The 15,859-nt window shown below is 41.9% G+C and overlaps 1 protein-coding gene across 4 annotated transcripts in view; it reads right to left on the minus strand.

The window, feature by feature from the left end:
- PGAP1 (post-GPI attachment to proteins inositol deacylase 1) overlaps positions 1 to 15,859 on the minus strand; it is an 84,478-nt gene that overhangs the window by 54,910 nt on the left and 13,709 nt on the right. For all 4 annotated transcript variants that reach the window (XM_075934246.1, XM_075934243.1, XM_014570887.3 and 1 more), the window contains exons 6-12: positions 14,747 to 14,799; positions 14,506 to 14,572; positions 12,935 to 13,040; positions 10,349 to 10,404; positions 10,182 to 10,265; positions 3,091 to 3,140; positions 1,761 to 1,812 (exon numbers count right to left, since the gene is read on the minus strand). In XM_075934246.1, coding sequence (XP_075790361.1) covers positions 1,761 to 1,812; positions 3,091 to 3,140; positions 10,182 to 10,265; positions 10,349 to 10,404; positions 12,935 to 13,040; positions 14,506 to 14,572; positions 14,747 to 14,799 — 468 coding nt within the window. The remainder of the gene's footprint in view (positions 1 to 1,760; positions 1,813 to 3,090; positions 3,141 to 10,181; positions 10,266 to 10,348; positions 10,405 to 12,934; positions 13,041 to 14,505; positions 14,573 to 14,746; positions 14,800 to 15,859) is intronic.

Here is a 15,859-nt window from a genome sequence, read left to right on the forward strand (position 1 = left end):
GGGATGGGCAATAATTTTGGAAGGAGGGCCACTTCACAAATTCAGAAGTGGCCATGGACCAACCCGGAAGGGGCGAGGTTGAGAACTAGACTGCTGAGTACAGTGATATGATTTTCTGAACCAGTTGCAGCTAGTAAGAATAGTTTAATTTAAATTATGAAACAGATTAAGCGTTTTAACTTTCTCATGTTAGTTTGTCAAACTTCATTTCAAATAAAGGAAAATAGTATGTCCAACACAAAAGGTTTCAATGTTTTCTTTATTTATGGGAAAAGTGGGGAACCCTTTTTGGGTCTGGGGTCACTGACTCACACCCACAAAATCAGTTGGGGACCACACAAGTGAAGCAAAAAAAACTCTTCCAAAACCTCACAATACTCACTGATGTGGCCCCAGCTGAGATACCTCTCTCCTCTGGTGCCCCAACCCCATGGAGTGAGGGGAAGGGAAGGGGGAAACTGAGGTTCAGGGCTTCCCATAAACCAGATTTACTTTTCTGGGGTTCTAGAGTTAGTGGATTTTATGGACCTCCTTAGGCTCTAGGGACAAAAATGAGGGGTACAGTGCATGAGACAGAGCTACCATCAAGAGCAATAGGGATGGGATGCAGGATCTGGGAAGCATCTGGGGTACAGAAGCAGACTAGGAATAAGGATATTAAATTGCGGTTAACTTACTAGTTGAGTAGTCGATGGGATTTCCATTGACTACTCAATAGGCACTTCTGCATTCCTCCTTTGAAATGTACAAGAGCCCCCACTGCAAATATTTGTAATCAAAATAATAAAGTAACGTTGTATACTTAATATTTTATGTTGTAAGTGAAATCAACATACTTATAAATTTAGAAAAATATCCAAAGGTACTTAAATAAATTTCAATTGGTATTCTATTACTGTTTAACAAGGTGATTAAAACTGCTATTAATCACAATTAATTGTTTCATCAAAATTAATGTTTTAATTAATCGTGTGAGATACATTCAATTAAATGACAGCCCTAATTATTAACTTAGATAAATATTCTCTTGCTATGATGAATTTCATTAACAATTGTATATCACACAATATTCAGGTCTGTTTGAATCCTGTAGTTTTCTTTATCTATGTGGCTGAAAATTGTGCTATCAGCTTTAGAAGTTAAAGAAATTGTTTGCCAATAGAGAAGAACTATACAAAGTCTACAAGATATAAACGACACACTAAACCTTCTGTAAGAAGAATGACAGAAAAATGTTTTGACTTGGTCAGATCAGTCAAGTTGCATTCTAGAACTCAAATATAGTTTAGAGTCTATTTATTTCCTTTAATTATAGACCCAAAATGATTTTGAACACAATTTCCTCATTTTATTGGTGTAGTTTTAGTATACTACAGTGTTCTTTTAAATTTCCTACAGACTTAACAATGAATTGCCCAATTTATTAATATTTGCTTTTGAAAACTTCAGCTTTCTAGCTGGACCTCTGACAATCAAGTCATTGATATGGACTTCTAAGCTGAACTCCAGCTCAAAGAATGTATTGTAGGAATACATATCACTTTTATATAACCTCAAAAATGGGGAAGAAATCTGATTTTTTTTTAATTGATAGTTTCACAGTCCCTCAAGTAGCATTTATCCCAAGTAGAAATCTAGCTTAGACATCGTGTCTAGATAATGTGAATTTATTAAAATTATTCATAAACCCACACAAAACCTCTTCATGTAAATGCTCATTCTATTTTGTTACAACAAAATAACATTATAGTACAATTTACCTTAACAGTTGGCAGCAACTCAGCTTTCCAGGATAAATCAAAACCTTCCCAGCTGTAAAAGTTAAAATACTTTAAAGTACAAAAATACAAAATAAACACATTAATTATGAAAGGAGGTAGGCAGTAATAGTGTATTAATGAACAAGTCTTTTCCTACTTCTATAGAAATGGACAAGATTAAAAACAAGACATAGGTTCAGGTCTACTACATTTAACTGAACACTTCTCCACGTGCTGCACATTAAATTTGAACCTCTGTATTCTGGGTGTACCTCATCTGGGAACACCTGTGGTACAGAGGAAGAAGCGGCTCTGCACACTGCCGCTCCCCTGGCCCCCAGCTGGTGGAATGGCAGTGCCCCTGAGGCTTCCCCCCCCCCCCCACTGCTATGTGCCTGGAAGTGACAAATGATGCAGAGCCATGTGTGCCCCCGGGAGCAGGACACCAGGTAAGCAGCCTGCTCCCACTGACACCCATACCTTGTGGCGCCCTCTCTCATCCCGCCAAATCTATACATCGGCATACCCTATTTTCCAGGGTTGCCTGATTAAAAAGGCTTAAATGTATAATTTTGCAGTCTAAGGCAGTGGTCCCCAATCTTTTGGGGCAGGTGGGGGCCCTGGTCACTAGGTGGGCGCACATAAATGCCCCGGCGGGCGCCACAGCACCCGCAGGCACCATGTTGGGGACCACTGGTCTAAGGTAATTTGCAACTCAAATAGCAGAGATGTTGCAAATCTGATTTCAGACATATTGACATAGTTGTATAGCTATCAATACCGCTACATGCACAAAATTTGGCTGGTATCAGCCTCAGCTTTTAAAAGCATAATGAAAACTATTAATGAACTGAGATCTGAATTGGTACTAAAGTAATGCACAATAAAGAGAAGTGTCCACTGTTCTCACAGCTTAAAGGAACTTGAAAAAAATTATTCTATTCATCATCATATGCAATATCAACTTCTGAAGTGACAATAACTTCATAGTACTAGAAAGGAGAGAAGATGAACATTCAGTTCATCCCTTGCATACAATGGATACAGCCCCATGACAGAGGACATATTCAAGTGCCATTAAACACAAATTAGGAACAAAATAAATTACACTGCCATAAAGGTTAAAGGAGTTATCTTTTTTCTTAAAATACTAGGTCAATAAATATTACTTTGAATTAATTTAAATATTTTACATTGTACCAAATAATTAATTTTAACAGCAGTAATCATTCTTAAATCCCGGTAGTTCTTCCTCCTAATCATGTATTACAGAGCAATTTAATGCCAAAAATTGATCTATGTAACTAATAAAATAAGTCTTTATACTCACCACATAGATGAACTACTGTTTAAACATCCATAAATCCAGCTATTTGTATCCTGTTAAATCAATACCATGTTAAAATGTGCATTACTACTTCAAAATTTAAGTGTAAGTTTATACATAAAAATTAATGTAACTCCAAAAAACTTAGAGTTAGCGTTGATGAGCCACTTTTAATTTATACCTGCCTAACTATGACACCTCATCACACATCACACATCACACACTGTTCTAAACTTCCCGCAATACTTACATACATGAAGATCTATTAAAAAGAGAAGACTATCACACATTTCTGTAGTGGCCCTCACTATAATCACCAAGAGGGATTTTACAAATTCAGCCAAAACACAAAAATGCAATTGTTCATGAAGTACAATTAATTTCCTATTTCTTAATAGGAATCCATAAGATTTGCAATCCATAAGATTTATCATCTCTTGATCCTGTAGAGTACTAATGACTGCCAAGAAGTTGTTGGCTGCCAAGAAGTCTGTGGTATCAAATTCCAAATTATGATTATGAGATGGAAGTACAGGCTGCACCTCTGAAAACTGGCACTCTCTGGTCCAGCAACATCCAAGGGCCAGTAGGACCGTGGATGCTCCTGGACCACTGAGATCACAAGTCTCATGGCAGAGGGCCAGAGTCAGAAAGACTGGCAGCCTGATTGGAGCCCTGCAACAGGGGAGGGCTGGAGCCCTGCAGAAGCCCCCAACAGCCGGTGCCAAGCAGGGCTGGGCTGGAATACCCAGCAGCCCACAGCAGCAAGGTCAGAGCCCCTCTCAGCCCAGGCTGAGCCCTTTATATTCCTGGCTAACCTCTCAAGAAAATTGCAAAGTTAAATGTTTGGAAGACAACAGATAAGAAGGGGAGATTGATAAGGGTTGTACAAATCCAAAGCATTATTTATATAATTGTAATCAAGCATTCTAGTTTAAGGACTGTTTTTCATAACAGCTACTGAAAAGATGTACTATAGTTAAACTGCAGACAACAGTGTTTTTTGTTAATCATCAATTGTTTTTGTCAAAATTCTATAAGCATTTAATATATTTTAGATATGTGATGAAAAAATCAGCTTAGTTAGAAATTAAGCCTTGTTCCAAAATGCCCTTGCAGCCAAAGTAAAAGGTATGTTCTTACCAGTCCCTCATGGTTTTGTTTATATTTGATTTAAAGAACTTCAGTTGTTAACATCTTATAAAGCAAATTCTATTCTGATGTAAGAATCAGACACAACATGGCTGATGATTAAAACTGGTCAAAAGTCAGAATTTCTGTTCACCAAATGATTCCAAAATTCTGGGGGGAAAATTATGTTCTGTTTTGGAATAAATAGTAGAATTTCTGTAATTTCCCACAGAAGGAAACATCTGGAAAAAAATCATGCAGAAATAGTCAAAACATTTTCAAAAAAATGAAATGAAATCATGCCTAGGAGCCCAAAATCTTCATTAATTTCAAATATCTAAGTAGCAATCATGGCGAGAAATGGATTCTTCAACCTCCAGTTAAGAAACTACACTCCTTTACAAATAAGGAGGTTAAAGAGATCCACAGTTTGCCTTGAGGTTAAACTATTGCAAATCACCTTGATTGAGGCCGAAAATGGAAGCACAAAATTTCAATTTATAGCACATACCAGCCCATCTCCTCAACAAGAAAAACATCTGAGAAAAACATTGACTGGCAGTGTTTCATAATGTCTACTAGCTCCCTTGGTGAGACCCATTTTGGGATGGCATCAATATTCAGGAAGGTCTCCTAAGCACACGCTTTCTTGAATGGCAGTGGTACTACCCTATTCTGGACATCCCAGCCATTCAGGGATGTAATGCCTGTAAGGGTTAAACCCAGAAACAGTGGGTCCTTGAATCTCCTCAAGAAGACTTCGCAGGGAACCAGGAGAGCCAATGAAAATAGTGTGGATTTTTAAACTGAGAAGCAGTTTTTGTGCGATCACAACTGAATTAGAGAGATGAGTTAAGCCAGGAACAAGGCAGAGTTTCCAGCAATATCCATGGCTAGTGGAGGATTAAACTGTGGATCAAATATGTGAGCAGAACAGACAGTTATTTTCTTTATTTTTGGGTTTGTTGGACTCCTCTGTGGTGAGACCAGATACATCCACCCCATACACTGTAACTTTTTAATTGAATCCCAGGAAAGCAATTCTTTGTGTTTTAATCTTGTCTTTTTCAGTTGCTCTGTAACACGTAGCAACCAATTAATGCTTTACCAGCTATGTCTATTTTGTTTTGTTAATAAAACCCTGTCTACCAGAAGGCAGGAGGTTTTGTGTTCATATGCCTAAAACTGCTAGGTCAGCTATTAGGAATTACAATTTGTTTTCAAGCTCTCTCCTGAGGGAGGGTTAAAGAACTTGAAGGTACCCCACAGGAAGAAATTCCTAAGTGTGTCCTCCTGGGTTGTCAAAGGGGTTTTTGCATTTGGGTGGTGGAAGAGTGCCACTCAAGATCACAGAATTTGTGACCTTGGGAATTTTATTTTACACAGAAACTATTAGTGGCGGGGTATTTTAAAGTCACTTGTAGGCTCCCACCTTCTGCAAATGAAGTGCTAGAGTGGGAAGCAGCCTTGACAAAGGCAGAAAATGTATTTCCATCCTTACAGGTTTAAGGCCCAGCTTAACAAAGCACTGGCTGGGATGATTTAGTTGGGATTGGTCCTGGTTTGAGCAGTGGGGTTTGACTAGATGACCTCCTAAGGTCTCTTCTAATCGTAATCTTCTACACTACACCCTCAGGACTTGTGCCATCCTGGACCAGGGAGACTGCCGAACAGGGGAGGTGAATGCTTCCCCTGCTGGCTGCTCCGTTGCCAGCTCTTCTCCCTTGGCCTCCCAAGGCTGGCGTTTCCCACTCTGCCATTACTCTGCTAAAGCTGGCTAAGTCAAGGCTCCCTGTAGCCTGCTGCCCACTAGCTGCGCTGGGGGTTCCCTAGGCAGGGCTGCCTGGCCACCACCAGCCCCACTGCCTCTGGGGATTCGAGGCTGCCCAGCAATGGTACCTCCCGGGGCTCCTCGGGATTCCCTGTTCCCAGGCCACCAGTTGCCACTGGACCCTGCTGCTGTGGCCTGGAAGATGCCGGGGGGGTTCCTGTTGTTCCCCTGCCAGGGCCACCAGGCTGGCCCTGCTGCCATCAGGGATTCCCCTGCTTGGGCCAGAATTCCTTGGCTGCCGCCTGGCTCTGCCACCATGGCTTCCTGGCTGGGGCTCCTGCGTGGCCATGCTACTGAAGGAGGTTTCTCAGTCAGGGCTGCCTGGCCATCCCAGGCCCGCTGCCATTGGTGGGTTCCCCAGCTGCTGCCAGCCCCACCACCAGTGGCTCTCCAGCTGCCTGACTCCACTAAAACCTAGGGTTCCTCAGCTGGGGCAAAAGCTCCCTGATGCTGCTTGGCCCCCTGGACACCGGGGTTCCCCCTTGCCTATCCATTGTTGGCCCAGCTGGGGCTCTGCAGACCCTGTGTTCTCCTGGCTGGCTCCCATTCGTAGGCTCTTTGGGCCAGTAACAGGGTTTTATAGACCTATCATAACACCCCGTAGTCTCCCCTTTTCTAAGCTGAAAAGTCCCAGTCTTTTTAATCTTTCTTCATATGGAACTCGTTCCAAAACCTTAATCATTTTTGTTGACCTTTTCTGAACCTTTTCCAATGCCAATATAGCTTTTTTTAGATGAGGCAACCACATCTGTAAGCAGTATTCAAGATGTAGACATGTCATTGTTTTATAGAGAGGCAATAAGATGTTCTCCGTCTTATTCTCTATCCTTTTTTTAATGATTCCTAACATTCTATTTGCTTTTCTGACTGCCACTGCACATTGAATGGATGTTTTCAGGGAACTATCCACAATGTTTCCAAGATCTCTCTCTTGAGCAGTTATAGCTAAATTAGCCCCCACCATATTGTATGTATAGCTGGGATTATTTTTTCCAATGTGCATTACTTTACATTTATCAACATTTATGATTTTGTTTCCCAATCACTTTAGTTTGGTGAGATCTTTTTGAAGCTCTTCACAGTCTGCTTTGGTCCTAACTATCTTGAACAGTTTGGGTATGTCTACACTACAGCGTTATTTCAAAATATCTTTTTCGAAATAGCTTATTTCGAAATAATGCATCTACACACAAAATGCATTTCAAAAATAGCGTTTTGCTACTTCGAAATAGCACATCCACACTGATTGGATGCTGAATTGCATTTAAGGCCGGCCGGAACCAGATCCGGCAGGGCATCACGTCAGGAGTTACTTTGGGTGGCTGCTGCCTGAAGCTGTCCAAGGCCTGTGCTTAAAGGGACCTCCTTTGGACAGCCGATTCTCAGCTTTCCCTGCTTGCTTGCTTACCTCAATGAGGGACAGCAAAGCATTTTGTTCTGCGTGCTCTGGTTGCCCTCACTCGGGACACCACAGCACTCCGCAACATGGAGCCAGAGCGGCCCCTGGGCACTCTGGTGCTTCTCTTGGACGCATTGCTGGGATCCTGGCTTCACTTTCTGCAGGCTGCCATCCGGGAGGTCCATCAGGGGGCTGTCAGTATCCAGGAGGCCCTGAGGGAGAGCTTCCACCCTGAGGAGCACTAAGAGCCTCCCTGGTCTGCCCCACAGAGGGCTTGTGCCTCATTCCTCCCGCATGTCCTTCCACTTACCCCTCCCTTGCCCCCCTTCCTGATGTCAAATAAAATACACGAATTTTCATGAACACAAACTCTCTTTATTTAACAAAATGGGGGGGGGGGGGGCGTGAAACTCTGGTTAGATTGGGGAAAGGAGGTGGGAGAGGGGAGAAGAGAGAGGAGGGCGAAACCTGGGAGGAGGGAGCTGGACGGGGGAAGCAAGAGGAAGAAGGGGGAGGGGAAGCTCGGGGCTCAGGGTTGGAGGTCTCACCGGACCAACTTGATTTTCAAGCAAACCTGCTCCTGAGTTCGCATGTGGCCTTTGGTGGCCAGGCTGGCAGCTATACTACAATAGACGGCCACATTCCTCTGTCTAGTGCAGAGATCAAGGACGTTGGGGGCATCTCCCCCAAACCTGAAAAAGGTCCATGATCTCCACCCTGGACCAGGAAGGTGCCCACCTTCTCCGGGCCCTGGCAGGCTCCTGGGAGCTGGCAGACTGCTCCTGGGGAGTGGTGGAGGGCTGGCTGCCACTGGTTCCCATGTTTTGGGACCACTGGGTTAGGGGCAGTGACTGCTGGCTCTGGGCTGGCAGGCTTGGAGTTGGCACAGGCCCTGTGGCCAGAGTCAACCCCTTTACGGGCTCTGGGGAGGGAGAGGAGTGTTCTTGGTTGAGTATGGAGTGGCCACGAGGGCACCCTGGGAAGGCTGGAGGTCTACTATTTCGATTTAAGTGTCTACACAGCACTTATTTCAAAATAGCTCTTTCAAATTCGGCTTTATTCCTCGTGGAATGAGGTTTACCGAATTCGAAATAAGCGCTCCGCTATTTCGAATTAATTTCAAAAGAGCAGTTTGGCTGTGTAGGCGCTAGTACAGTTATTTTGAAATAACGGCTGTTATTTCGAAATAACTTTGATGTGTAGACATACCCTTTCATATCATCTGCAAATTTTGCCACCTCAATATTTACCCCTTTCTCTAGATAATTTATCAATAGGTTGAATAAGATGGGTCCCAGTACGTACCTCTGGGGGACACCGCTAGCATGTGTCCTATTCTGAAAACTATTTATTTCTACCCTTTGTTTCCTGTCTTTTAACCAATTATCAATGTAGAAGAGGACCTTCCCTCTTATCCCATGACAACTTACTTTATTTAAGAGCCTTTGGTGAGAGACCTTGTCAAAGGCTTTCTGCAAATCTAAGCACAGTAAGCTTCCGATAATCTGGCACCTTTAGGACCCAGGGGGTGCCGGATAATCAGATATGTCGGACCATCGGAAGGGGGAGCTATGAAGGGTCTGGGGTAGGGTGGGGTGGGGTGGGATGCCACCCCAGACCCTTCATAGCCCCCCCTTCGGATAGTCCAGCTCTGCCCCAGGCGTTCCTGATTCAGCCGCTGCTGGTCAGTTTCAGCAACGGCTTAATCGGGGAAGCTGGGCGCAGAGCAGCTCCAATTATCCGGCAGCCAGAGCACTTCCGGGTTCCTGATAGTGCCGGACCATCAGGAGTGCCGGAGCATTGGATGCTGGACCAATGGAGTTTTACTGTACCCTATATCCACTAGATCGCCCTTATCCCCCTTGTTTGTTGATCCCCTCAAAGAACTCTAGTAGATTAGCAAGGCATGATTTCCCTTTACAGAAACCATGTTGACTTTTCCTCAACAAATTATGTTCATCTATATGTCTGATAATTTTATTCTTACTATAATTTCAACTAATTTGACAGTAAATGGATAGATGGAGCAGCTGTGCTGAAGGCTGACAATTTTCATACCAGAATTTGTGTAATGACTGAAGTTATGACAATAGGGAATGAGGTTGAGAAACGTAGCAAAGCTGCGGAAGTTTAGAAAGGTAAACTGCAAAATCTGTCGTCATCTCCAAGTTGGTCTTAGGGCTTGTCTACCTGAACAATTAGACCACAGCAAGCTGAGGTCTGAGTCCACCCCACACTAGCCAGCCGCAGTCTAACTATCCTTATGCACCCTGCTGACGTGTTACCAGTTTGTTAAAAGCTGAATCAATGAGGAGTTCTGTGTCACCTTAAAGCCCAACAGATTTATTTGGGCATAAGCTCTCTTGGGCAAACACTTCGTCAGATGCATCCTGCTGAGGCACTGAGTTTGTTACAGTGTTTTAAGTTTCAGAGGGGGAGCATGCATCTGACGAAGTGGATCTTTGCCCATAAATGCTTATGCCCAAATAAATCTGTTGGACTTTAACATGACAGAGGACTCCTCATTGTTTTTGCAGATACAGACTAATGAAGCTATCCTACACAAATAATAGCCTGGAATTACAAACTGTCTAAAAGCTAGCTCTGTTTAAAAATTACTGGGGAAGTTCTCTCAGTATAGCTGTTTAAACATAAACATTCATTCCGTTTCATAAAGTTAAAATCAGGTAACAAATATATTTATAAAAATATAGAAAGCAAGTATATTCTCACCATCATACTGCTTTGACAATGGACATGACTGTAGGTTTTTCTGTGGTTTGAAAGAGGAAACATGAAATATTTTCCATCTGATTCCTTAAGAGAAAAAAAGTTGCTTATTAGAAAAAATACTCAGAAATGATAAAATTAAAATTAGAAAAAAAATTAATGCTACTTACATTGTAAACTTTATAGGTCCATTTTGAGGATTCAATTTTAATCCAAATCAAAGTTCCTAAAAGTAAATTATATGCTTTATTTTGCTCACTTGTGTGTGACAGGAAAACCTTAATTCTAGTTGTGTGTTATTGCAGGAATTGCTTATGACGTATAAGAGTAATTTTCAGGAGACCTTCACAAAACACAAATATACTACTTTATCAAGCATATTGTATCAACATCTTGTTCATATCTCCAGAAGCTAGGCCTATGAACATTAAAATATGTAACCTAATACTCACGACTGCTAGTCAGAACTATATACAGTACAATGGTTAAAATCAAGTGTCTATACAGCATGCCAAACCAATGGATTCTGTTAAGATGTTATTTTACTTACGAAATGTATGAGTAATGCTGCTACTAAAGTATAAGGTCTCAAATTAAAATAGCCTTAGTATCTAGTGGGCATCAAGTCAGTGTAAGGGCTAAATATAGGCAAGGAAGTGTTAGAAATACAGCAGCCCATTATCTTTGCCCTTCCAACGTTTTCAATCTCAAAGGAAAGGACCATAATAAGCCCAAATGAAGGCAGACAAATTAGGGGCAGAAAACTAGCTACAAGAAGAAAATATAAGCAGAAAGAAATATGGATGGAAGCGTGACGATGGAACCCCCTCCCTCCATGCTTTATGAAATGGACTTAGGAACACAAATGCATAACACAAAGACGCTTTGGACAAACTGCTTCATGTAACCTTAATGTCTTAATCCGCTGGGTCAGTTTATTTTATTTTGGTGTGTGTATCCTTCTTGAGAGTAAAATTAGACATATGGAGTATGGAATGGTTTATGATTTTAAATGTGTAAATGGAAAGCCATCTAGTGTGATTCCGCTGCTGGGCAATCATATGCAAATAGCTTTTGTCCTTAAGTCTTAGCAGTGGTTGTCAGGGACTGGCAAGGTGACTTCTCATGCAAAAAGAGAATCTTTAAAAACAATTGGAAAGTAGGAGTATTTGGTCTTTGGCTGGCTGGACACACCCGGAGAAAAGGAACCAAAGATCCCAGGGTGAGGAACAACTCTGGCTTGGAAGGCATAACTGGAAAAGAAACAGTTTTAGGGTGACTTTGTAAGGAGTCTGCAACAAGTTTGTACTGAAGTTTCAGTGTAGAGTTAGTTAAGTGTTTTCTGTTATTCTGAGTTTGTAATCTACTTTGCTTTGCCTGTTTTCACTTATTACCACTTAAATCCTACTGCCTGTACTTAATAAAACCACTTTTATTTACTATCAAGCCCAGTGTAAATAACTGTTACCTGGGGGAGCAATCAGTGTGTACATTTCCCCTGTCATGGTTAGAGGAGGCTTACCTGCATAATTCTTTTGGGGTTTTGATCCCATTTGGGGAATGGTATCCCAGGAAGCTGGGCCCTAAACTGCATTTCCTTAGACCTGAAGAGAGTCATTGTCTGTACTGCTTCTCGGGGGGCAGTGATCTCAATTTGGGGCCTTAACTGGGAGAGACTGGCAAAGCTGGCCCAGCAGGACTGGGCGGTCAGAAGCTCCAGAGAGCAGGAAGGCGAGTGTCAGTGGCCTTGTCAGCACCAGGAATCACGCCCAAGGGGTCGTCTGTGACCTCACCCCATCACAGAAAGAAGGGGATTAAGAGAAATAGATTTATTAATCACAAAACACAAAGGCTCAAATTAACCCTTACTGTAACTCCACTGTAACTGCCTTGGTGTAACTCCACTGACCTTAATGGCATTACAGCATAAATTTAGCCAAGTGTCAAAAGGAACAAGGAGAAAGGAAAATTCAACTAAAAAAAAAAAGAAGACAAATATACTCCAAATTGCTGAAGGTTAATGAAAACTGAACCTACAAAATGTCTGTAATACCGTTAACAAAATAAATGCAACAATAATGAATTGTTGGCCCCAAGCCTATTTCAACAAAATTAAGCCTTGGCAATTACTAGTACATGAAAGATCAATGGACCTCGTGGGCCCTTGAGCCATATCGCCTCCTTGTTAACTTCCTAGCAGCCAAAACATGTCAAATAAGGAATTCCTCAGGTGCCCATACTCCACTGACAGAAGGGCCAATTCTTCATTACAGCTTGGGTCCCTTTGCCTAGCTCTGTGTAAGGGAAAGGAGCTGCTGAATTTGCACATCTGGGCATCTAAGAATTCCCTAAGCAGAACAGAATTAGCATAATGGCTTTACAATACATACACACCAACTCCTGCCCCCCACCAGGATGGGGGCGACATGGAAAAGGGACAGAATATTTGAGCTCTAGCTGTTCCTGTAGTTATTGGAAATCAGTCAGCCAAGCCTAAACAGGAACAACTTTTGGTCCTGGCCTAGTCCCCAAAATTTGTGGAATGCAAAAGTGGCATGTTTTTGCTTCACAATGGTCCTCAAACAAGCCTGGTTTATCTAGAAACAAGAATCAGATCACTGTTTGTCATCACACATTCCAAATAGTGCCTGAGTGGCACCTAAGACAGAATGCACTTCAGCAATTCAGTGACAAGATAAATTTAGACAAAATGTGTCCTCAGAGACTGGTCAAAGCAATTAGTAAGAGCTGCAAACCTTTAAGTTCAGTAAATGTTTCAGGATCTTCCTCAAAGAACTTTGCTGGGTACCTCACAAAGTGGTGATTCAATACTAACATTCTCTTCTTTGGATCCTCAGTTATCTAAAAATACCAAACCACTTGTTAAAAATTTGCATAGCATTGTGTGTGATTTCTAAGACTTCACAAGACATTAAGCCAACAATACAGCTTTATTTATAGTAAAAGTTGGAGCTCCAAAAAGGCAGAGTATAATATGGATTCCAGTTTAATATGGATCCAGCTCATAAGCTTCAAATGTTTAAATAACTTCAAAACTCTGCAATTTAAAAAACAAATCAATCTACCAAAGTAAGATTCCTCCTATTTCCCACAAATATAAGTTCACAACTTGTGAGTATTATGGCCAATCCTCAATGAGTTCTGAAAAATTGTATCTCCAGTAGAGCAATCAACATCCTTAAATGCTATTAAAAGAGTTCAACTGAACAATCTTCAGAGACCAGTGAAGCTCTCTAAGAATGACCCAACTACTCAGCCGTACTCCCAGTTCCTCATTTTGATTGCTTTAAAACAGTGGTCTCCAACCTTTTTAAGCACAAGATCACTTTCTGAATTTAACTCAGTCCAGGATCTACCTCAAACCCAAATACCCCTGCTCCACCCCTTCTTCAAGGCCCTGCCCCTGCTCCACCCCTTCATCGAGACCCGCCCTCCTCACTCTGTGAAGTTGGGGTACACGAGAGGGGGACAGAGTGACATCAGTGCCCCCCTGCCTCTGTCTCTCCCACCCTGCACAACGGCAGCTCTGAGGCTCTGGGCAGGAGCAGCAGGGCAGTGCAGGGAAGGGCAGTTGAAGTGCCAGCGCCTGATATCCTCCCAGACAAACCAGTCAGGATCACCTGTCAGAGGCTCCAAGATTTACCAGCATTTACTACTGGTTGGTGACTACTGCTTTAAAATTACACAAAGGTTCAGAAATAGGATGAAATATGGTGAAAGGTTCTTCAAATAGTAAGATGCAGTGGCAACATAACATTTAAACAGGTAGGAAAGAAAAATGAGGCAGAGGAAAAAGAAGAAATGAATAGGTAGAAAGCAAAGAAAAGTAGTAAGCTCATCAGCTTTTCCCTTAATTACCCCAAGCAAATATTACAAACCTACATAGAGGATTTTTGTTTGGTTAAAATAATTTGCAAAAAGACACTATATGTAAGCAAATTTGTAAACCTTGTCACAGAACAGCTGAGCAGATTTGTTTAGAATCACAAGGTCCTAAATCTGTTTAACACACTCTATTACAGTGAGAAAGTCATGGTTTTATCCCAGCTATAAATAACTCAGACTCAGCCAGCAGCAAAAACTGAACTTAGCCTTCACAGAATTTAAACCACAAGATTCTAGAATGCTAGCCATCAAAAAGCCAGCAGTATTTTTAACATGATTCAGAATTGTCAGATAGTAATATAAAATATTTCTCTCTGACTTATTATACTAGCTAAAATATATTTTTGTTGAGGAAGGATGTGCCTGCCTTTCCTCCCAGCATTTATGGAGCATGTGGCATGCAGGAGATGGAATTACAAACCTGTTTGGTGTTTTCATCAATAAGATCAAAAAATGCCCTAATTGTAGCCAAGATCAATTCTTTGCACCTAGAACAAAATATAAGGAAAAATATATTTTAAAATGCAACAACAACAAAAATGTATTGGATAGATGTTTTCAGAATATTACACTCTGAAGTCAAATGAATTTATAAAGGTGATGAAGATAAGTGATGGAGAAAGATGTCATGTAAATTACCTAACTTTGTTCTATTTGCTTACCATACTATGGAGAGGTGGTCTGTTGAGACCCAAGTTCTAGGCACTGCTGAGCTCTGTTGGGAATAGGAGGGAGGAAGACATGTATTAGCTTTCTTGGGATGCAACATTTAACATTAGGAATTTGAACATTTATTTTTCATTTATGTCTGAATACTTAATAAGATGGCTTTATGAAATTATCAGACAAAAGCTTAATTAGCTTTGAGATAAAGCTGGAAAAAATATCACTTCAAGAACACACTATGAATCTTCACAGTTAACTTTCTTTAAGTTAGTTTGCTTTCTTTGGGGGGGGGGAACCCTTCTCAACTTATTTAAGTGGACTCTGTCCCATGCTATCAACTCTCCATCAGTCATTCATATCTGCATCCACACCAAAGCATGGGGAAAAAGTAAGAGAATCTTGCACTCTTAGCCTGAATATCACCAATTCTGGGCTCTGACAGATCCAGGGTGGAAGAGAAGGGAAACAGTACCAAAAGATACATAACAGAAACAAGAATACATACCCATGCCTCCCACCACCAAAGAATATTTAGCAACCATACATTTCAACCATTTAAACTTTTAGCCTTGGAGCATCACAATTTCTGACCTACTACAGGCAGTCCCCGGGTTACGTACAAGATAGGGACTGTAGGTTTGTTCTTAAGTTGAATCTGCATGTAAGTCGGAACTGGCGTCCAGATTCAGCCACTGCTGAAACTGACCAGCAGCTGACTACAGGAAGCCCAAGGCAGAGTTGCTCTGCCCCGGGCTTCCTGGAATCAGCCGCTGATCAGTTTCAACAGTGGCTGAATCTGGACGCCAGTTCCAACTTACATACAGATTCAACTTAAGAACCCCAGGCGTCCCCAAGTCAGCTGCTGCTGAAACCGATCAGCGGCTGATTCCAGGAAGCCTGGGGCAGAGCAACTCTGCCTCGGGCTTCCTGTAGTCAGCCGCTGGTCAGTTTCAGCAGCGGCTGAATCTGGACGCCAGTTCGGACTTACATACAGATTCAACTTAAGAACAAACCTACAGTCCCTATCTTGTACGTAACCCGGGGACTGCCTGTAGTAGGTCAGAAAAAGGCCCCGTTCGTAACTACGGATCCGACATAAGTTGGATCCG

This window comes from Pelodiscus sinensis, chromosome 7 (genome assembly GCF_049634645.1).
Source record: "Pelodiscus sinensis isolate JC-2024 chromosome 7, ASM4963464v1, whole genome shotgun sequence".
In the NCBI taxonomy this organism is placed as follows: Eukaryota; Metazoa; Chordata; order Testudines; family Trionychidae; genus Pelodiscus; species Pelodiscus sinensis.